Source organism: Globicephala melas, chromosome 8 (assembly GCF_963455315.2).
Source record: "Globicephala melas chromosome 8, mGloMel1.2, whole genome shotgun sequence".
Taxonomy (NCBI): domain Eukaryota; kingdom Metazoa; phylum Chordata; class Mammalia; order Artiodactyla; family Delphinidae; genus Globicephala; species Globicephala melas.
In genome coordinates this window covers 9,976,552-9,998,958 of record NC_083321.1, presented here as the reverse complement: position 1 = coordinate 9,998,958, position 22,407 = coordinate 9,976,552, and the positions used below count along the sequence as shown (strand labels likewise).

Sequence of the window (22,407 nt, the reverse complement as noted above, 5' to 3'; positions counted from 1 at the left end):
GGCACCAAAGGTTTACTCAATTAAACCAGGAGAAATAAAATCAGAATCCAAAGCCCGTTGTGGCAACAGGAAGCTGGGCAGTGCGTGAGGAGCAGTGCCTGGGGGGCTAGTTGGCTGAATGTTCCATATACAACTGGCTGTAAAATGACGTAAGGAAAGGCAGGCCTAGCAACCCCCAGGCCCCACACATTACTAGCACAGGCACCTGGGAATCAAACGATGACTACAGAGTCAAGGGCAACCAAAGACCACTGAATTTCAAAAACCTGACATCCACCATCCTTGGGATCCCACCAAGAGCGATCACCTGACAAAGGAGATGTACAGACGACAGTTCGCTACTTGAAAGGAGCGTTCCAGCAGCAAGGACAAGGGACTGCTGCAGTGGCTGTGAAGGAGGGAATGGAGCTTGCAGTAAACTGGGCACAGAGTGACTGGGATGCTGGAGAGCCGAGCAGGGGAAGAAAAGCAGAAACAAATGGATCCTTCTTAGACTCTACTTTATTAGGTAAAACTCAGAAACTAACCACCAATTCACGTCTCCCCACCTCCTTCCCTCTGAGGAAGGCAGTTCCCCAGAGACAAAAAGGCTGTGGCTTGGAGATCATCCACCATCTGCAGGTTTTCTACTCAAGCAGCCCACTGTCTGGTGGTCAGCCCTCCAGACCAAAGCTCTCAGAGGCAAGAGAAGAAAGCAAAGGAAGCTCTCATTTCAAAGACGACGAACCCCTCCCGCCCCTCCTCCCTGCTACCCACAACCTCCCCACACCCCCAACCTAAATAAAAAGATAGTGAGGACAATGCATGAGTGTGGGACACACACACACACACACACACACACACACACACACACACACACACACACACACACACACACACACACACACACACACACACACACACACACACACACACACACACACACACACACACACACACACAGCGCTTCCTTTCAGCCAAAGAGCTGCAAAATTGCTCCCTGGAAGGAGGACAACTGGCTACACCAATCAAGGCTTGGTGGCCCAAGGTGATGGCTGGAATCATGTGAGACTGGTAAAAATCCAGGGAGAAAATATTTCACCTTCAGTCCTTTCCCAGGTCTCCAGCGAACTGGTTTTAGTTCTACAAAATCCCTGTTTCCACACAGGTAGGCCGTGGATTCTAGGGCAGCTGGCCTAGGGAAAGATTTCCCATAGCCAAGAGACAACAGCAGGGGAGGAGGAGGAGAGCAGGAGGGCAAAGCCTTCAGAGAGGGCCTGGGAAAGGGGATTCCTGCCCTCGGCTAATGGATCCGAGTTAACTCCTCCACAACCTTGATCAGGTCATCCGCAGTGGCTTCTCGCTTCATTCCACTGCCATCGTCAAACTGCAACGAGGAAGGGGCAGGAGGAGAGGCTGTGAGGGCTGAGAGGGTGCTCTCCCTCCCCTGAGGAAGGGGATGCCCACCACAAGGGAGGCGCCCCATTCTACCACTGTCATGGCAGGGACGAAGGACTCACAGTCGGAAGCCCACACCTCTCCTTGGGGGTTCAGGTCAGCAAGGTCTGTTGACAGCGAAGCTGCCCAGAGCCTGCCACCCAGTATATACTTCCCCAGAGGCACCATGTCCAGTGAGCAATGCCCCAAACCCAAGCGCCATGGAAACTTCTCTTCCCTACAGGATCCCGACCCTGCCCCCTTCCTACGGGTCTGCCAGAGATCCCAGACATGCCCAAATGTGCCCTCATTGCTAAAGTTACAGTGTTTGCTGCCTGACGGGGGAACCCACGAGCCTCAGCTTTATCTCCTTGCCCTTGGACCCCACCTTCCCACGTGGGTAGAAGAAAACTTGAAAAGGGCCGTTAGCACGTGGGGACCGAGGGAGGGGAGGCCCCGGAGTTCTGCCGGCCTCCTGGTATGCCCGGCCCTGCAAGGGACTTGAGAAACTGGCCCAGGGCTAAACCCTGAGCAGCTCACCTGCAGGTTTGCCACAACCTCCTGCATCTTGGGCCGGCTGATGTCCAGGAAGCTCTCAATCAAGTCCCCATCGATGAAGCCTGTGGCTGGTTCTGTCTTCCGTTCAGTATGAAAGGATCTCCAGGTGGACAGGTGAGTTAAGGAAAGTGCCAATTATCTGGAAATAAGTACCCTTACTATGAGTCACCCCCACCTCTGCACAAGACCACAATCTAAAACTATCACCAGGATAAACAGGAAACATTTTCAACTAAAAGTCACATGGCCTTTGGGACAGTGTTAGAATTTCAAAGACCTATAAGCTATTACCTCATCCAATGGTTCTTAACTGGAGTAATCGTCAAAATAACATTAAAAAAATACAGGGAATTCCCTGGTGGTCCAGTGGTTAGGACTCTGCACTTTCAATGCCAAGGGCGTGTGTTCGATCCCTGGTTGGGGAACTAAGATCCCGCAAGCCGTGCAGCGAGGCCAAAACAAATTTAAAAATAAAAAAATACAGATTAAAACAAAATACAGATATGACTCTTAGTTCAGAGCCTGGACGTGTATGGATGGTTTTTTCTTTTTTTTTTTTTTTTACAAGTGCTCCATGTGAACTGGATGCTTGCCTGGGAAGAACCACTCTTTAAGTCTAGCCTTGACCTTCACAGATTAATAAACTGAGGCTCGGGACTTCCCTGGTGGCGCAGTGGTTAAGAATCCTCCTGCCAATGCAGGGGACATGGGTTCAAGCTCTGGTCCGGGAAGATCCCACATGCCGCAGAGCAACTACGCCCGTGCGCCACAACTACTGAGCCGGCGTTCTACAGTCCACAAGCCACAACTACTGAGCCTGCGAGCCACAACTACTGAAGCCCACGTGCCTAGAGCCCGTGCTCTGCAACGAGAAGCCACCGCAATGAGAAGCCCGCGCACCGCAACAAAGAGTAGCCCCCACTCACCACAACTAGAGAAAGCTCGTGCACAGCAACGAAGACCCAATGCAGCCAAAAATAAACAAACAAACAAACAGAGGCTCAGTAAGACAAGAGATGTGCCAAAAGTCCTGCGGGTTGTGGCAAAAACCAACCCATCAGCCTCCCTCCTCCCTCACGGACTCATAGCAGGAGCCCCTCACCCCTCGCCCCTCCCGCCTCCCACCCACCCCCCGCCTCCCTCGGGCTCCTTGTCTCTCTCCCATAATAAACAAACTTCCAGCAGTACTTGGATCCTAAGTGTCCCACGGGGGCTGATCCTTGGGCTTCTGGAGCTTGCACATTCTTTGCTTTTCCCCTCTTCCGTTAGCCTCTCTAGTGAGGGTCCTCAGACACTACCGCCTCCAACAAGATCTCTGAAAGGACGTTCTGAAGTTGTGATCTAAACTTACGTTTGACAAGCAACACCAGAAAGGCCAGAGGCAGACACATTTCAGGAACAAAAATGTACATTTTCAAGATGAACCAGTGAAGCTGGGTGATAAGTACATGGGGATTCAATACACTGTTCTCTCCACTACTGTGTGTTTGAAATTTTCCATAAGGTTTTTTAAAAGCCTGTTCCCCACGGGAACCTAGTCAAGACATTTCCTAAACGGACAGCAGTTTCCAGAGGCTGCTTAGGGTAATGTAGCTCTCTGCCTGGGTCAGGACGTGCTTCCTAGCAAGGGGGCACCTCTGGGAAGGATATAAGGAGTGTTCAATCTTGCCCACACTTTTGATGACTTTATTGAGTCGATTCTGCATGTCCAACAAGAGGTTGTACCAGCTCTCTGACAGTGAGGTCACCAGGCCTGAGGAAGCAAAGGGAACAGGGAGCTGCAGAGCGGGCACTGCCCACCAAGGGCAGACCAGGCAGCAGCACGAGGAAGGAAGAGCTGGCCACAGGCTCCTCCGCGAAACCCTGCTCTCCCTCGTCCCCCAAAACGGGAACGCTGCTCTCAGGAAGGAGGCCTGCACGGGGTGCGCCCCACAGAGGTCACCCTTACCAATCATGCCGTTGACCGTGCCGAAGAGCACCGAGCCCTGGGTAGGGGTGGAGGTCTCGCCCAGATTCTGCATGACCAGAGAGCCGTGGCAAAAGACGTTGACAAACTCGCCTAAGTGGAAGAGCCCAACCTCCTGGAGGTGCTGCCGCTCCTCGTCAGTGGTGGCAGCGCTGCAAGGCAATGCGAGAAACTCACTACCCAGACTTCTGTCCCCGCGACGGGGCCCCGACAAGGACTGCGTGCAGCGGACAGATTCCCCGGTGAGCCCACCCGCTCCACAGCAGAGGATCCAGCCTGAAGAGCTCATCTCTGTGGCCTGCCTGCCTCATGGAAACCCTAACCCTCTGTGAAGAGGAGCACCGGAGCCTGAGAGAGGACCCAGCGTCCTCATTCCCCACAGACCATACCCACAGCTGGTCACTCACCTATCCTTCTGACACACAAACAAGTTAAAGGCATTTTCAGCCCCCAGGAAATTGTCATCATCCAAGATTTCCACAGCACTCATCCAGTTGGGGTTAAAGTCTCGAGCAATCTTAAAAAAGACAAGGTACAAAAGGAAACACAATCAGCAGTTTGCATGGAAGCCATTGCTGAGACTTGGCCAAGAGCCTGCCCTGCCCCGTGTTTAACCACCACCCCTTCAGAGAGATTCTCCCCACAGTCTGGCCAACTCAGCCTAGAAATGGAGCCTACTCAGAGCTGTTGGCGGTTTCTAAGAACACTTAATGGATGCAGAATGTAGGCTCCAGGGACGACTTTTCTGCCCTCACTGGGCTTGATTATCCCTCACCACCAAGAAACACCCGCGGGGTCGCAGCTTAAGGGAGCAGTCTGTCCCCGCCCCACTACCTCTTCGAAGTTGCCCTCCATTGGCTTGTAGGCCAGCAGCAGCACCGAGCGCATCAGGTCGCCCACCAGGATGAAGTCGCCCTTGGTCTTCAGGTACAGGGCCATGATGTTGTTGTAGTGGTTGCACTCGGTGCGGAGCTCCTTCTCCGTCGTCCACTCGTAAAGCCGCACCTGGCACGGGCATTGCACTTCTGTCAACTCGAGGGGCCCGAACCCTCCTTAAGCCTCCATCTGCAGCATCATTTACCCAAGTGCAATGTGGGGTGTGGAGTGCTTTGGTGTGGAACTTGCATGAACGTTTTTAATTTCAGTATTATGTATTTATGAAAAATGAAAATAGAATGAGCCCATGAAACTAATAATACAAAGTTTTCCTTTATGTAAGAAAATGAGTCAGGGTAAAGAAAAACATTAAGTAAACATTAATGCAAGTAATACTATGCATGTGACAAAAGATGGTTTTGTGACTGAAGTTTGGTAACTGACCTACAGAAATCGCTCTGGAAAAAGAGGATCCATCTCCAATTTCCTGATCAGAAAGGAACAAGACCACCTCCCAACCAACTGCCTCTTCTAACCCCTTCTCAAAACTCATACATCCCTTGCACCTTTTGACGTGAACCCGATGAGCAAAGAAAATAGCATGGCAAAGTCCAACAGAAGCTAAAGGACTCTAAAGCACTGGAGTCTGTGGCCACCCCTCCACCCAAAGGGAAAAAAATACCCCTTTTTTCTTCTCCACTGCAGTGTTTCTTCAGTTACAACTACAGCTCCAAAAGAATGAAGATGCTTTAGAATCAGCAGATAGATGAACAGATACTCGGCACAGCCCAGCCCTGGCAGACCCTTCAGGGTCCAGGCAGCCCCACCCATGGCCTCTGCACATGCAGACACTCTGGACAGAATATATTAAGCCACGATTTCTCGAGATGTGTCCAAAGGACCCTAGCCCCACAGGTATGCACTCCAAGAGTCATTTGTAATAATTACAAGGGCTACCACACCTCCATCGGCAGGGTCAAGGGAGCCCAGAACACCCCAGACTGGGGTAAGCCCAGCCTGACTGGGCCTCCAGTCCTCCAAGAGTGGAGTAAAGTAGAGGCCAAGAGCTCCACACGCTCCTGGGAACACACCCCACACGCCCCTCTTCACACTCCCAGCCTCCCTTTCTGCCGTGGAGATAGTCAGGACCAAGGTCAGACACCACCAAAATCCAAGACTCCCACTCTCAACCCAACAGGTCCTAGATCCCCACTGTCCAATATGGTAGCCACTAGCCACATGGCTACAAATACCTGAAATGTGGCAAGCCCAAATTGAGATGTGCTTTAAGTGTAAACCACACACGAGATGTGGAAGTCTTGGTATGAAAAAAATGTAAAATTATCTCACTAATAATTTTTTATATTGATTACATGTTGAAATAATACTTTAGATGTACTGGGTTAAATAAAACACATTACTAAAATTAATTTCACCTACTTTGAACTTTTATTCATGTGGCTACTAGACAGTTTAAAATTACACATGGGGCTCCTGTATTTCTATTACACAGCAACGGACGTCTTATAATCTGACCCCTCCCAATTCCTGCATCTGTTCACTGTACCCTCTGGAATACATGGTCACTAGTCACAGGCAGCCTGCTCTCTAGCCGATCCCTTGTCAGTCTAACTGAAATGTGGATCTTTCAAAAGGGCTCTGTGGCCCTCTCAACTTGGCTATTCTCTCTCCCACTGTCCCTTGTACCACTGGGACTACAGGGAGGACAGCCTTCCATGCATCCTGCCTGCCTCCTAAACATGCCAGTTCTCAAGTTCACACCACCAGACAACTACCCCACTGTCACATCTCCACCCCGACGCCATCACTCTCTCCTAACATAACACCCCAGTAATTCTTGGTGACTTTAATATTCACAGAGAAGATCCTTCCAATACCCTGATCTCTGTCCTTTTCTGACCCCCCTCTTCCCCACGTATCTTGTCCATTCCTATGGTCACCCCTTAAGAGCCTGTCATTAAAAATAACTCCAGAATCTTTTGTCCCCAGTTTCACTGCTTCTCAGATGCCCAGAGTCCATCACCACAATCCTTGTCTTACGGATTCTCCACTCCCTTGCCGCTCTCTCCCTCGATCATGCTCACCCAACAAAAACAGACTTCGGTAAAATTAATTTTCAACTACAAGCTGAGGAAAAACCACCAACCAGCATGACTGGTCTCATTTTAAATTCATACCTCCTCCACTCTCCTCAAAACTCTAATACCATGGGCTTCCCTGGTGGTGCAGTGGTTAAGAATCCACCTGCGATTGCAGGGGACGCAAGTTCAAGTCCTGGTCCGGGAAGATCCCACATGCCGTGGAGCAACTAAGCCCGTGCGCCACAACTGCTGAGCCTGAGCTCTAGAGCCCGCGAGCCACAACTACTGAAGCCCAGGCACCTAGAGCCCATGTTCCGCAACAAGAGAAGCCACCGCAATGAGAAGCCCACGCGCCGCAACGAAGAGTAGCCCTCGCTCGCCACAACTAGAGAAAGCCCACGCGTAGCAATGAAGACCCAAAACTAACTAACTAACTAAATAAAAACTCTAATACCTCCTCTTCCAGCCTTCCTCTCAGCTACTTCACAGAAGATGGACACAACCAAAGGAGGATTTCCACCTGCTTAAACCACCTGTGCATTAGAGCCCCTTAGCTACTCAACACATGGCTCCAGCAACTCTCCTTTAATGGACCATTGCCATCAGCTAGAAATGTGCAGCAGTATTTCCTAACTTAAAAAATTAAAAACTCTCCTGTGCTGACATTCCCCTGTAGCTACCCCATTACTCTCTTCTTTATTGCAACTCCCGGGAAGGGTTTCCTGATCCTAGTTGTCCTCGCCTCCTCGCCCTGGTTGAACCCTCTCCAGTCAGGTTCCATCCCCACCACTCAACCAAAAGAGCTAAACCAATGGCCATTTCTCGATCCTTATGTTATCTGGCCCACCGACAGCACTTGCAGTTTATCACTTCCCTCCTGCTTCAAATACTTTCTTTCCATGGCTTCCAGAACACTTTTCTTGGTTCCTCTCCTACTTCACTAGGCACCTCCTCTCTGTTTGGCTGGATCTTCCTTCTCGTCCCAACTTTGAAAGGCTGGAGGGCCCCAGGGCTCAGTCTTCAGATCTCTCCTCTACCCACTCTCAGCAGGTAGGTGATCTCAGGTGATCTCCGCCACTCTCAGCTTTACATGCCACCTAGTAACTGCCACACTAGTATCTTCCATCTGCTTCTTGCTAGAACCCATACCTCTCTCATCCACCTACCTACCTGACATCTCCACTGAGATGACTACTGAAACTTAGCATTTTCAAAACCAAACCTCTGGTTTCCCCACTGCAACATAAGAAGAAATATACATTTGGTCTCTGCCCCCGGTTCCTGACAGAAAGCTCCTAAAACCTTTGTAATTTCCTAATAGGAATGTTTTACACAGAGCTCCTAAATCCTTTGGAATTTCCTAGGTGATAGGCGTCTTTCGTTCTAATGATGCAATTCTTGGTGGTTCCTGGATAGCTACAGGATGGGGGCTGGTCACCAGAAAGACCAAGCCATGAACAGAAGCTTGGAACTTTCAGCCCCACCCCCATCCTCCAGGGAAGAAAGAGGGGCTGGAGACTGATTTAATGATGGATCATGCCTACATACAGAAGCCTCTATAAAAATCTCTAAACTATGGGGTTCAGAGAGTTCTTAGGTTGGTGAATACAGCCACATACTGGGAGGGTAGTGCATTCCAACTCCACGAAGACGGAAGTTCCTGCCCGCAGGACCCTTTTGGACCTTGCCTTACGCACCTCTCCATCTGGCTATTAATTTGTATCCTTTATAAAATCCTTTGTAATATGCCACCAAATATAAGTAAACATTTCAAATTTTGTGAGCCCTTCCAACAAATTATCAAACCTAAGGGGGGTGGGGAATTTGGGGAACCCCTGACTTTGTACCAAGTCAGAAAGAAGTTTGGGGACCACTACTTGGGACTGGGGTTTGAAGTAAGGACAGTCTTGTGGGACTGAGCCCTTAAACCTGTGAGGTCTGACACTAACTCTGGGTGGCTAATGTCAGAATTCAATTAAATTATAGGACGCCTGGTTGGAAAACTGGTTGGTATAGGGATTAAAAACCCCATACATATGGTGTCAGAAGTGTTGTGAGTAAAGAACAGTTTTCCTTTAGGAACCTGCCCGAATGCCACTGTACAAACAAGACCCTCCTGACCACGTGACAAAACAGCGCCACCTCCCATGCTTGCTCTGGTGCTCCCTCAGCTTTCTGCCCCGCTTTTATTTCTCACCATGTATCTCTCATCGTCCTGGGTACACATATGTACTCTATTTGCTCACTGGCCCCAGAAGGCTAGCTCTTTGTCCATTTCATCTACTGCTGCATCCCAACTACCAAAACAGTGCCTGGTATGCTGCAAGTGTTCAGTTAATATTTCTTGAATGAATGTCGATTTAAAGTATTTAAATAATGTCTCTCTACTCTTGATCTTCTCAGAACCTTTAATATGGTAAGATGCACCGTGAAGCTTCTAAGAAGAGGATACAGGATACAGAAGTTCCCAAATGCATTTGACCATGAAACTCATTTTTTTTTGCAAGGGAGGAGGTGGGGTCATGCCGGAAGCGAAGTGGCATACTTCACAGGCCTAGTATTTCAGGGACGTACTCAGGATAATGAGGTTTGGCTCATTTTGTTCCACACAGATGAAATATTCTCACATCACGAGACATTCTAAGCGCAGGGACCATAGCTCTTACCCCTTTCTCAATTCCCGCAGCGCTTAGGATGATGTGATTGGGCTTCACATAACCGAATCTGCTGTCTGGTCCAACCCCAGCTCCCCATATTCCAAACCCCATCCTCCATACTCACTACTTTGTTATCCTTAAAATCGTGATACACGTGCAGCTTCAGGAAATACAAGGGAAACGTGTTCTGTGGACAATGGTGTGAGGCCTAAGGCATGACACCAGTGGGAGGGGCCTCACCGTGCTGTTGATGCTGGCTAACAACTTCCCGTTAAATTCCACCATAGAGTACACAGCCCCTTTCACCTCCTTTTCAGCCACAGTCTGTAGTTTTCCTAGGGGAAAAAAGATACTCTTAAGTCTCCTTTATGAGCCCATACTTTAACTAATCAAAAGAATCCCATGCTTCCCCTCTGGCTCTAATTCCTGCCCCCAAAACCACTCATCTGAAAGCAGGAAATACAGAGTCAGTACACACTGGGGTTAACCACCACTGGAAGTGTGAACCCCAAATGTGCAGTGATTCTACACAGCATTCAGGTTGTGCCTCCCACCCTGAGACTCCAGATCTCCCTCAAGATGGAGACCAAATTCCATCTCAGCCATCTATTCTGAGATTCCGGGGCTGACAGCTAGTCTTTAGAACCATCTTGAGTAGGGGAGATGGGAAAAGAGGTAGAAATGAACTCAAAGTGCTGACGCTGGGAAGAGGACCTTAAAGGCTGAGCAGCCAAGTGGGAAACACACCCTGGATTCCTACTAGGATTCCTAACTCGCGTTCTGGTCGGCATGTTCTCTTATTCATAGTTCACCTCTCCTCGTTTTTCCTTCCTTTCAAAGAGTGAAAAAGGAAGAAACACGTGCTAGATTTTATTTGTGCCTCTGCTCACATACTCCAAAACTCATTCAGATCATCAAGAGCTTAAGAGAAACATCATGAGTCTCACGTCACAGCAATTAACCCAAGTTCTTCTGCGTAACTGAGACTGAAACCTAGAAGAGTCTGCTTACATTCCCAGTTCCAAATCTCTCAAAAGCCGGAGACTGTGTCCGCTTACCATCTGAATACTGAAAGACCACAATACGACCCTGCTTGGGCTCCGCCTCTTCAGGGTACACCATGGCCGTGCCCACGATGAAGTACGTGTTGGGGTCTTTGCCCAACCTGCAGGAGACCAGGCTGAGGGCATACTCGTTCTGCAGGAACTGGTGCGCGTGGAGCACTAGAAGGGAGGAGAAGAGACGCAACTGGCTGACAACCCCCACACAAGCACGCTTCTGTACTTGTGAGGCCCACAGCTCAGCTCGAAGTAGATCTGCCTCCTGCTATTCCTGTCTCCTCACCAACCTATTCTGACCTGAGGAGGCCCAGCACTCTGGACTCATGGCCAACTCAGAGGCCCCACCCCTTTCTGCTCCTCCTAGGATGGTCTGCCAGTGTCCATCAAATTCTGGAATACAGCAGAGCCCAGAAGAGCCTAGCTTAGGGAGGACGTAGGTACAAAATGACAGAAAGAGCTCATCTGCACCTTCAAAGGTGTGCTGGTCAATGATAAGGAGGTTATGCACCTCCACCTCTTCTCCAAAGGAGGTCTCGTGAGGGGCTGTGCTGCTGGAGAACAGCTTGCTGGAGCTGACGCTGCTGGACAGGGCCTGGGAACAGAGAGAACACACATCACCCCTCTCAAAAGCAGAACGGGTGCTGGGAACAACAGTGTGAGCATCAGGCAGGATCAGGGAACAGTGGCTGAGTCTGAACGAGGAAACCTTACGGCTGGCCGCTTGCACGGAGCCTAAAGAACAGAGGGCTTCAAGGAGGACTCAGGGACCAAGGCTAAGGATCCAAATTCCATATGGTATGGACACAGCATCCAAAACACCGCCAGAACGTAAGAGCATTAGAGAGCACTAAACAGTGATGCTACGACATCAAGAAAGCTAACGAGAAACTCAGGCGACCTAGTAAAGTGACAGGCTTCCACCTCTCTCAATGGGAGGAGCAGGAGAGCACTGCAAATAAAAAGAAAAATGTAAAGACCTTCTACTCTGGATTAAGGGAAGAAGCCATACCACAGATGTCTGCGAGCAAGGAAGGCAGAGAATACGTGGACTAAAACGATCAGCTAACATCTCCATTGGGTCTGTGATGTGCGGCTCCATATTGTCCCACTACTATCATTTTGCAGATGAGAAAAATGAAGTTGCCCAAGGTCACGCAGCTAGCAATAAACTTTGGAGTCAGTTCTGTCAGACTCCAAATGCCATGCTCTTACCTATTATACTGCACTGTTACCCATACCCTACACAAAGCACCCAAACTGATGTTAAGAGAAAAGGAATTATTCATCAGGCAAGGCTACCAAGTAGCAAAATCACTGACAGCCACGCTTACTCAAAGTTCTTCTCAAGCCTCTAATGAGGGGGCCAAATCCAGCTCACTGCCTGTTTTTATAAAGTTTTATTGGGGATTTCCCTGGTGGCGCAGTGGTTAAGACTCCATGCTCCCAATGCAGGGGGCCTGGGTTTGATCCCTGGTCAGGGAACTAGATCCTACACGCATGCCTCAACTAAGGAGCCGGTAAGCCGCAACCAAAGGAGCCCTCAAACTGCAACTAAGGGGCCTGCCTGCCACAACTAAGACCCAGGGCAACCAAATAAATAATTATTTTTTTAAATAAAGTTTTGGGACTTCCCTCGTGGCACAGTGGTTAAGAATCCGCCTGACAATGCAGGGGACACGGCTTTGATCCCTGGTCCGGGAAGATCCCACATGCCGCGGAACAACTAAGCCCGTGCGCCACAACTACTGAGCCTGCGCTCTAGAGCCTATGCTCCGCAACAAGAGAAGCCACCGCAATGAGAAGCCCGCGCACTGCAACGAAGAGTAGCCCCCGCTCACCTCAGCTAAAGAAAGCCCGTGCACAGCAGTGAAGACCCAATGCAGCCAAAAATAAACGAATTTTTTTTCTTAAATAAATAAATAATAAAGTTTTATTGGAACCCAGCTATGCCCACCTGTTGTCTATGGTTGCCTTTGTAATGGCAGACAGAGTTGAGTAGTTGTGACTGAGATCATATGACCTGCAAAGCCAGAACTATTTACTAGCTGAGCCTTTACAGAACAGTTTGCCCCGCTCTCACACCATCTTTCTTTGTCCACTGCCCTCACCTGGGTGCTGGCGCTGGGCCTCAGAGCAGTTGTGCCCCCACTCGTGTCCTGGACTTCAATACGGCTGGAGAGGACCCCGAAGCACTGGGACACCTCCTGGTAGCAGATCTTCCTGTAGAACAAGTACAGAGCAACAGGGCCCCCTCAGGAGAAGTCTGAGGTGCTCCACACCAACCCCCAGGGCACCCCTGCCCCCGCAGCTCCCCTACCCTGCCCTCACCTGGGAGATTCATAGAGGGGAACCGTACGAATATGCAGCTTCTGTATCTCGTCAATGGTGCCAATGGTGAGGGTGCTGTTGTTGGCCAGTGCCAGGCTGGAAAGAAGGTTCTGGGTTTAGAGTGAGTAGACCCAAGGAAGGAAAGGATTCTACGAGGCAACTCCACAAGGGGAAGGAAAACAAGGCAGAATTACACTAGCTTACCCCAGGGTAGTGGTTCTCAACTGACTCTATGCTAAATCACACCTGGGAAACATGCCTGGTCCCACCCCTGAGATTTTCCTATTTAATTGGTCTGGTTGGGCCTAGGCTGAGATTTTTAACAACTAACTATTTAATACTAAAGCATTCGAATATAGAACAGTGATGCTCAAACTATCAAACCATGCTGGCATCAGAATCAGCTGGGAGGCTTGTTAAACTAGACTGCTGGGTCCAACCCTGGAGTTTCTGATTCAGTGGATCCGTGGGTGAGGCCTGAGAATTTACGTTCCTAATGCGTTCCCAGGTAGTGCTGTGGCTATGAGGAGCCACACTTTGAGAATCGCTGCTCCAGGGGAATACATAAAGATCTCTGCATCAGGGGTTCTGAAACTTGACTAATCATTTGAATCGCCTACGAGGTTTTCTAAAAATATAGATTCAGATCTAGGGCTCAACCCTAGATCCACCAAATCAAACTCTAAGAAGGATTCAAAAATAATTCTGTACATTTAAAAAGGCTTCCAAGGTGTTTCTACTGCATAGCCGAGATTTGCAAAACCTCTGCTCTATACTCCCATCTCAGCTGGTCACGGACTTTGTCATTAGGAAAAGGCTGGAGGGGAGGGTCTGAGGAAAAAAACACGATGTCCTCACTCCTGGCTCTCGCTGAGGAAAGAAAAAGAGGCTCACCTGTCAGGGTAGCCATCTGAGTTGAGGGGACACATGTAGTTCACCTCCTTGAGGTTGACATTGGAGAAGACCAATTTGTGGTTGCTGCTGTAGATGACAGTGGGGCGGTCAGAGCAAGCAAAGACGTTGGTGGTAGAAAGAGAACGGAAAGTCCTCAATACGGTGGGCTGGGTGCCCAGAGTCACCTTCTTACGGTCGCTCAACAGGCCTACAGAAAGAACGGCATCCAGAGAAAAAAGGAAAGAAACGAAACAGGACACACAGCTGGACTGTGAAGCTTCAAAAGCAGCACCCTGAGGCTAAGAACTCTGCCAACTCCAATACTCCAGATTTTCCGAAGAGCCCCTCACTCGAGGTGCTAGTCTCACCTGTCTCAATGTTGAGCCCGAAGTAGAAAAGCGCCCCATCTCCCAAGGCACAAAGGAGGTAGTGGCTACTCTCAAAGGTGGTCATCAGGATAGAACGAGGAATGATCTCTGTGGGAAAGAGGTACATTAAGTTCTTGTTCCAAATTCTGATTCTGATCCCAACCCAGGTCCTTAAAAGAAACACACCTCCACCCAGCATCTCTTTGTGCAGTAGCTCAAAAGAGGGCAGCTTCGCGATTCGGGCTGAGATGTCTGTCCAGAGACCAATAGCACAAAGAGGGGACATTCCACTGCTGTCCCCTAAAGGGGTGATGTCCAAGCAGGCCACTTCGTGTTCCATCTCTGTGTGGCTGAACAAGGAAGAATACGTCAGAGGAAGGAATCCAAGGATCAAAGAAGCCCCAGAGAACAGGGAGGGCAAAAAGAGCAGACAGATAAACACACACCTGATCTGTCGGAGCTCCTGAGGATGGATCTGCAGGTAGTAGAGGGCCCTTCCCACGGCTACTACTACCTGGCTGCTATTGCAGGAGGCCACACTGATGTTCTTGCCCTGAGGCTCCTTCCACTCACTGACGAGAGCTTTGGGGTCTTGAGAGACCAACCTCACAGATGCTGAAGTGATCTAGAGAAAGAAGAGCAATGTCTCCAAGCCCCTGCAGGGATCTAAACAGGGGTGAGAAGGTGGTAAATGCTGCCCTGGTGGAACCCTAAGAATAAGCTCCTCTGCCACATAGATATATTTTTCCAAAGTTCTGCAATGATTAATTACATGAAGATGTCATTTTTAGCTGAAGCCCTGAAGAAGACTGGCTTCAAGCAGCTTACAGCTTACATACCTACAGGCAGAAAAAGAGAAGGCCTGTTTCACTCTGAGTAAGGCTTGGGTAACACAACCTATGGAAAGGTATCGATGGAGTAAATAAGACCTGCAACTACAAGTCTAGTTGTTTTTCTCAACCCAAAAATCAGGTCTCTAAAATATCCAAGTTCTGGGAATTCCCCGGCGGCCCAGTGGTTAGGGCTCCGCGCTTTCACTGCCGAGGGCGCAGGTTCAATCCCTGGTCAGGGAACTAAGATCCTGCAAGCCACGCGGCACAGCCAAAAAATAAATAAATAAATAAAATAAAATATCCAAAATATACAAGTTCTTTACTATGTATGAATACATTTTATACATTTATTTCATCATTGAAATAAAACAAAAAGCAGGCTGATAACACTATTATGTATCAATACACCTTACTTATCAAAATTGAGTTTCTACTTAAAGAGGAAAGCCCTTTAGAATTATAAACACTATGGGGGATGCAGAAACACTACAAGCTGTTATTCATACTAATGAACTACAATGGGATTACATAATATTTCAAAGGGTTATTAGCCTTTCCATTTGGTAAAGAAGCCCATCATTGTAGAGAACAAACGTATGGACACCAAGGGGGGAAAGTGGTGGGGGGTGGGTGGTGGTGGGATGAACTGGGAGATCTGGGTTGACATATATACAATAATATGTATAAAATAGATAACTAATAAGAACCTGCTGTATAAAAAAATAAATAAAATAAAATTCAAAAAAAAAGACATCACTATAAAGTTAAAAACAAGCCTCAAAAAAAAAAAAGTATATGAGAAGGCACATTCAGAGGGTTAGAAAGAAAGTTAGAAAAGAGGGAAGTGGACAGCTCAGGAAGGACACATCTCAAGAAAGAGGCAGCAGCTACTGGAATGTGCGCCCAATTTAGTAGGAGGGGTCATATCAGGCAGCCTGCAGTGAAGATAGGAGAAGGAAGAGAGCCAGTGTAGACAGACTTTTTTGATTCCAGAATCTAGATGAAGACGGAGATAGGGCAATAGCTGGAGGGAAGTTCTGGGGTCTAGAAGGTATTTTTTTAAGGCCAGCAAGGTTTACGTGTAATTCAAAGCTAGAGGAGCCAAAGGGGGAGGGGTGGTTGTCTTCAAGCCCCAGTGCAGGGTCTAGAGGACCAAGGACAGGGTGTGATGCCGAGCCGAGGCTGCAGGATCACAGCTCTGAGAAAGGAAAGGCTCTAGTTTGGGAGAGATCAGAAAGCAGAACTCTGGTTTCATACACAGAAAATGTGGTCCTTTTGATGGCTGAACAAAGGTGTTTCAGAAGCTTCAATGGGGAAGACTAAAGATTTTAATAAAAAACCTAATATTGCCCTTGAGAAAAAAGAGAAGAAATCCATCATTAGTAATAATTGGGCTGGTATAAAATAGGAAATCAGCTTTTGAAGGGTCTGGTCTAGTGTAAATTACAAAACCAGGGCAGCAGCATAATTCTGAAAATCAAAAAAAAAAAAACAGGAAAGCCCTTTAACAAGAGATATGTGAGCTGGGGCCAGTATTCAGGCCACCAGTTAGAAAACACTGACAAAGCGATGAGTCAGTAACTGGGCACTCCCCACATTTGTTCAACAAACTGACAGAAGCTTCCCTCTGGTTTTTACCAAACCCACCACTGCCTGTTGCCTAAAAGGAAGACCAAGAGGATAAAAAGATAAAGACAGTTCAATAGTCCTCAGGCCCTCAAGTGCTATACCTGCCACAGGCAAATCACTGACTCTGCTCAGTGTGGAGAACGGCTCAAAAGGTGAGGAGGGTGTGCAAAAAACCAAGAGCATCACGGTCACTCCAAACTTAAAAAGACTGCCAGGCGTTGAGAGGTGCGAAGAAATCAGGCTCTCACAGCTAACAAAAGTGCCAAAAGGCTATATGCCCCCCATATCACAGAAAGATTTAAGATAAGGATCTGAACAGAGTTAGAACTCTGGTTATAATAATTAGCGCCCTGAAAGTGCTCCCAAAAGTCATATATGGATGGTAGCCTACGACTGTTTTTTTTCCTTTGTGCTTTTCAGTATTCTCCAAATAAGTATATACTACTATTATAACACGGGGGAAAAGTGTGTCTCAGAAGACAGGATATAATTAGTGTGAAAACAATATCCCCCTGCCCACCCTCAAAAAATATATATATGATGATCCCATCCATAAAAGAAAATGTGAATAAACACAATATACAGTCATCCCTCAGTATCTGCAGGGGACTGGTTCCAGAATCCCCCAGCCGATACCAAAATCCGCAGATGCTCAATCAAGTCCCTTATATAAAACGGAACAATAATTGCTTATAAACTACTCACATCCTTAAGTGTATTTTAAATCATCTCTAGATTATAATACCTAATATAATGTAAATGCTATGTAAATAACTGTAAATACAGTGTAAATCATACGTAAATAGCTGCTGGTGCACAGCAAATTCAAGTTTTGCTTTTTGAACTTTCTGAAGTTTTTTTCCCCCATTTTTTTTTTTCAGCCATGCCACTTGGCTTACAGGATCTTAGTTCCCTAACCAGGGATGGAAGTGAAAATGCCAAGTCCTAACCACTGGACCACCAGGGAATTCCCATCCCAAATATTTCTGATCCAAACCCACAGATACAAAGGGCCGACCGTATATACATTTGCAAAGAAAAATTAAAGCTAAAAGGAACAACTCCAAAGTTAAGAGTTAATTAAACTGCTCTCAGTAGTGGGTGATTAGGTAATTCCAGTTTTTTCCCTAGCCTTTTTACATTACTTTTAGAGCCATAAAAACTGACTTCCAAAAATCCGGTAGTGCTCTGTACTGCACTCTAGGTCAAATTCAAGTGTAAACGAGGCCCGCCCTTTTCTCCGTTACTACCTGGATGAGTTGTTGATGAGCCACATTGCCACAGAAGAAAGTTTGCTGATCGTCCACAAAACCCATCAGTTCAGTTTCTTCCACTTCCTCTCCGTTTAACATGAGAACTCTGCAGCAGAATGGAAGGCCAGGGTCAGCCAGACCAGCTGCCCCACCTTGCAACCTTCACATGAGCACCTGGAGCTGGCACCAGACTCATCTTACCTTGTCTGGCCCACAAAAGAGAGCACCAAAGTGTCATCAGTCTCCCGATTAGGATCAGACCGCAGGGGCCATAAGCCTGGAACAAAGATCAAAGATTAAGAGGCACAGCACAGACCAACACTCCGCTCCCACAATCTAAGGAAGGAGCAGCCTAACCCCACGGGAAGAGCAAGAAATTTGGTGTCAGTCCTGAGATAAAATACCCACTCTGTTCCTCCCTAGCTTTAAGACTCTGAAGAAGTTAGATATTTTTAAAGCTGTTTGAGCCTGATATTTTTCGGTTTTTCATTTGATTTTGGATGGGATAATTCATCTCCATGACTCAAAGTCAAAATTTGTTTTTTATTTTTTAATTTTTTTAAAATTTATTTTATTTTTGGCTGTGTTGGGTCTTCGTTGCTGCACATGGGCTTTCTCTAGTTGTGTCGAGCCGGGGCTACTCTTTGTTGCGGTGCACGGGCTTCTCACTGCAGTGGCTTCTCTTGTTGCGGAGCTTGGGCTCTAGGCGCAGGGGCTTCAGTAGTTGTGGCACATGGGCTCAGTAGTTGTGGCTCGCGGGCTCTAGAGTGCAGGCTCAGTAGCTATGGTACATGGGTTTAGTTGCTCCACAGCATGTGGGATCTTCCCAGACCAGGGCTCGAACCTGTGTCCCCTGTATTGGCAGGCAGATTCTTAACGACTGAACCACCAGGGAAGTTCCAAAATTTATTTTTTAAATATTTAACACAGAAGTCTCACCCCTATACCTCTCCTTCCAACCTAGCCCCCAAATAAGTAAACAATAGTAGTTTATCCTTCCAATTCTTTTTAATTTAGGAAAATAGGTAAACACTGTGTTGCAAGCCAATATACAATGGCCTATCACAAACTGTCTGCACCTTGTTTTTTCATCTAATATATGCCTGGGCCTTTATCATAACAGAATAGTTTCTTGTTTTTGACATCTGCACAGTATTTAATTGTATGGATGTAACAGTTTATTAGTTAGTTCCCACTGATGGACCCTTTTTCAGTATATTGCCACAATATACAACGCCACAATGAGTAATCTTGTATTTATGTCACTTTATACATATAAAGGTCAATGGGCTAGATGCCCAGAATTGGGCTTGCGGGGCAAATCACTAGATGCAGTTGTAGTTTCCGCAGACATTTTCAGTGAGCACGCTCATTTTCTCACAGCCTCACCAACACAATGTGTTGTCAAACTTCAACTTTGGCATCTGGTAAAGTATAGTATCACTATTTTGTTTTGATTTGCACTTATTATAAGTTAGGCTTGTTACCTGTCTATCCATGTACTTTGCTAATTTGGGGGCAGGAAATTTCGTGGTCTTTCTAGAAATTTTTTATGAATTAAGAGAGATTAGGCCTTTGCCTATAAGATAAACTACAAACGTTTTTATCCAATTTGCCATTTCTTCTAACTTAGCTTGCAGTGTTTTGTTTTTGCCATGCAGAAGTGTTTTATTTTTATGCTGATAGTTTATTAATCTTTCTTTTTGGCTTCTGTACTTTTGAGTCATTGTTTGACTATCCTCACTCCAAAATTAGAAAAGAATTCACCACCTTTTTCTTTTAGTTTTTGTATGGCTTCATATTTTTATATTAAGTCTTTGATCCATTTAGATTCTAGCAAGGTATACACTGAGCAGTATGGATCCACACTTATCTTTTCCCAAATGACTCCAGTTATCCCAACACCATTTATTCAAAAGAATTATCTTTACCTCACTGACCTGAGATACCACCACTATTGTACACTAAAGTCCCACATACAGTTGTGTTTATTTCGGGACATTTGAGTCTGCCCATGGGACTCTTGCCTATTCGTGCACCAAAACCAAACTTTTAATTTCTAAGGTTTAATAGTACGTTTTTATATCTGGTAACTAGGCCCGTCTCATTGCTCTTTAAGTTTTCCTAGCTTTTCTTTTTTTTTTTTTTTTTTTTTTGCGGTACGCGGGCCTCTCTCTGTTGTGGCCTCTCCCGTCGCGGAGCAGACTCTCAACCACTGTGCCACCAGGGAAGCCCTTCCTAGTTTTTCTTGCTGCTTCTGTTTCCCATTTGGTCTTTGACTTGCCCAGGCCAAAGAAAAAAAACCTATTGATATTTTTATTGAAATACATTAAATATAAAAATCAGAGAGAAAGAGCTTTATAATGTTAACTTATAAGACCTTGGCATGTCTTTTTCATTTGATCAATCTATCCTTTTAATCCTTTAAGAGTATCTTAAAGTTTTCCTTACATAGATTTTGCACAATTCTTGTTAAACTTATTCCTTGGTATTTTATCTTTTTATTCCTATTGTAAATTGTCTCTTTCCCTCTACTATACCTTCTAATTGTGTTTTTACATGAAAACTACTGATTTCAGAACATTAATTTTATATCCTACCTTAATGAATTCTTACTGCCTGTTAGCTTTTCAGTTGATTCTCTTGAGTTTTGTAGTTTTATGATCTCTTCCTAATTCATAAACCTCTATTTTTTTATTAATATGTTCTCATCCTCTTACTTTTTTATATTCTGAATTATTTTTTTTTTAAGATGTGCCTCCTATATACTACTTTGAATTAATTTTTGCCTTATGATCCAATCTGATCATCTTTTTCTTATAACAGGTGAGTTTAGCCCATTTGTTTACTGGTACCAGATATCTGATATATGAGTTACTCATACAGATGTTTGATATCAGTTCTGTCATATTATTTTAGGTTATGTTTACTGTTTGTATATTATAAAAGTCTTTCACTATGTAGTCTTTCTTTGATCTTTTCGACTATTATGTTCTCTTGGAATTTACAAAGATCTGTACTTTTGTTCTAGAAGTTACCTTTACATGTACATCTTTCTATGAAATTCTCAGTCTCCTCTCTCTTTACGGATTCTATCAGTTCCCTTATATAAACAACATTAAATTTCACTTGTAATCTTTCTTCCACCATTCCTCTACTCCATTATCCAAGTTTTTTTTTTTTTTTGCGGTACGCGGGCCTCTCACTGTTGTGGCCTCTCCCGTTGCGGAGCACAGGGTCCGGACGCGCAGGCTCAGCAGCCATGGCTCACGGGCCCAGCCGCTCCGCGGCATGTGGGATCCTCCCGGACCGGGGCACGAACCCACGTCCCCTGCATCGGCAGGCGGACTCTCAACCACTGCGCCACCAGGGAAGCCCCATTATCCAATTTCGGTCAATATTCTCTTTAAGTTTACTTTGGAACTTTTCAATATATTTAAGCTTCTACCGCTTATTTGGCATTATGAATTTTTTTACTCTTCATTTGATCTGCTCCCCCCGGAAGTGTCTTCATGACATGTAATGAGGCCAAAGTCACTCAAGTAAGATCTGCATCCTATGTCCACCAAAAGGATACCTTTGATGCCTGGCAAGTCAATGCTGGCATGCTCGTGGATTCCAATTCCATTCCGGATGATCCGCAAAGAGCCTTCCTTGAAAGCCCCAGAGCAAGTGACCAGCTGCAAGTAGAGAAAAGGTTTCTAAATAACCCGCTCCAGACTGAGGCAACTAGACTGATGCTCACAAAGTAAACAAGCTATACCTAAAACCAAGGACCCTTTGTTGTGGAGCTAGGTTTGAGGATGCAGACTTAGCAGAGGTTGATCTCCAAAGTCTCTCAAATTTATCAAGCAGACAGGATATCCTAGTCCAAGAAGCAAAAGGTTCCTACCACTATTCCTAGCAAGCTTGTTTCCACCCTGGGAACCTAGTTTACTGGAAAGAGCACAGGATCTGAAGGCAGACACACCTGCCATTTAGTAGTTATGTAACCTTGGACAAGTTGCTTAATCCTTCTCAGCCTTAAGTTTCCTCACTTCTGAAATGGCCAAGAATCCCTATCTAACACAGTGCTTGTGTGATTATAGATAATGTATGTAGACTGCCTGGCAGACCAAGATAGGCACTCAATAAATGGTAGTTATCCTCACATCATCGGAAATTAGTGAGTGAGGCTCTTAAAAGTTATCTGCAGTGCACACTCCCCATTCTAGCTAAGCAGACCCAGGAGGACACCGTTTGAGTGGGCATACCAACTATCCCTTTCCAGGATGACCCCCTTACCTGTCCCTGCCCCTGCCTCTCCAGGTCCACCACACACATGTCCACAATGGGTCCTAAATTGGTAAAGGTTTCCATGGCCACTACATAGGAGCCTTGTTCATTGCTGTCAACATTGAGCTGAAAAAGAAAGAACAATGCTAGGCCTAGAATGCTCCAGACCCACCCTAAAGAGAGAGTTATCA

General features: G+C 46.5%; 1 protein-coding gene across 1 annotated transcript in view; it reads right to left on the bottom strand.

Moving 5' to 3' along the window:
- Positions 1 to 483: 483 nt before the first annotated feature.
- Positions 484 to 22,407, bottom strand: part of DDB1 (damage specific DNA binding protein 1) — a 30,745-nt gene continuing 8,821 nt past the window's right edge. The window contains exons 9-27 of the mRNA XM_030833983.3: positions 22,226 to 22,342; positions 21,519 to 21,621; positions 18,143 to 18,218; positions 17,939 to 18,047; positions 14,673 to 14,851; positions 14,413 to 14,576; positions 14,227 to 14,334; positions 13,859 to 14,066; positions 12,965 to 13,060; positions 12,745 to 12,856; positions 11,105 to 11,228; positions 10,634 to 10,798; positions 9,816 to 9,910; positions 4,775 to 4,945; positions 4,348 to 4,457; positions 3,923 to 4,092; positions 3,625 to 3,727; positions 1,957 to 2,080; positions 484 to 1,366 (exon numbers count right to left, since the gene is read on the bottom strand). Coding sequence (XP_030689843.1) covers positions 1,283 to 1,366; positions 1,957 to 2,080; positions 3,625 to 3,727; positions 3,923 to 4,092; positions 4,348 to 4,457; positions 4,775 to 4,945; positions 9,816 to 9,910; positions 10,634 to 10,798; positions 11,105 to 11,228; positions 12,745 to 12,856; positions 12,965 to 13,060; positions 13,859 to 14,066; positions 14,227 to 14,334; positions 14,413 to 14,576; positions 14,673 to 14,851; positions 17,939 to 18,047; positions 18,143 to 18,218; positions 21,519 to 21,621; positions 22,226 to 22,342 — 2,418 coding nt within the window. The 3' untranslated portion in view covers positions 484 to 1,282. The remainder of the gene's footprint in view (positions 1,367 to 1,956; positions 2,081 to 3,624; positions 3,728 to 3,922; positions 4,093 to 4,347; positions 4,458 to 4,774; positions 4,946 to 9,815; positions 9,911 to 10,633; positions 10,799 to 11,104; positions 11,229 to 12,744; positions 12,857 to 12,964; positions 13,061 to 13,858; positions 14,067 to 14,226; positions 14,335 to 14,412; positions 14,577 to 14,672; positions 14,852 to 17,938; positions 18,048 to 18,142; positions 18,219 to 21,518; positions 21,622 to 22,225; positions 22,343 to 22,407) is intronic.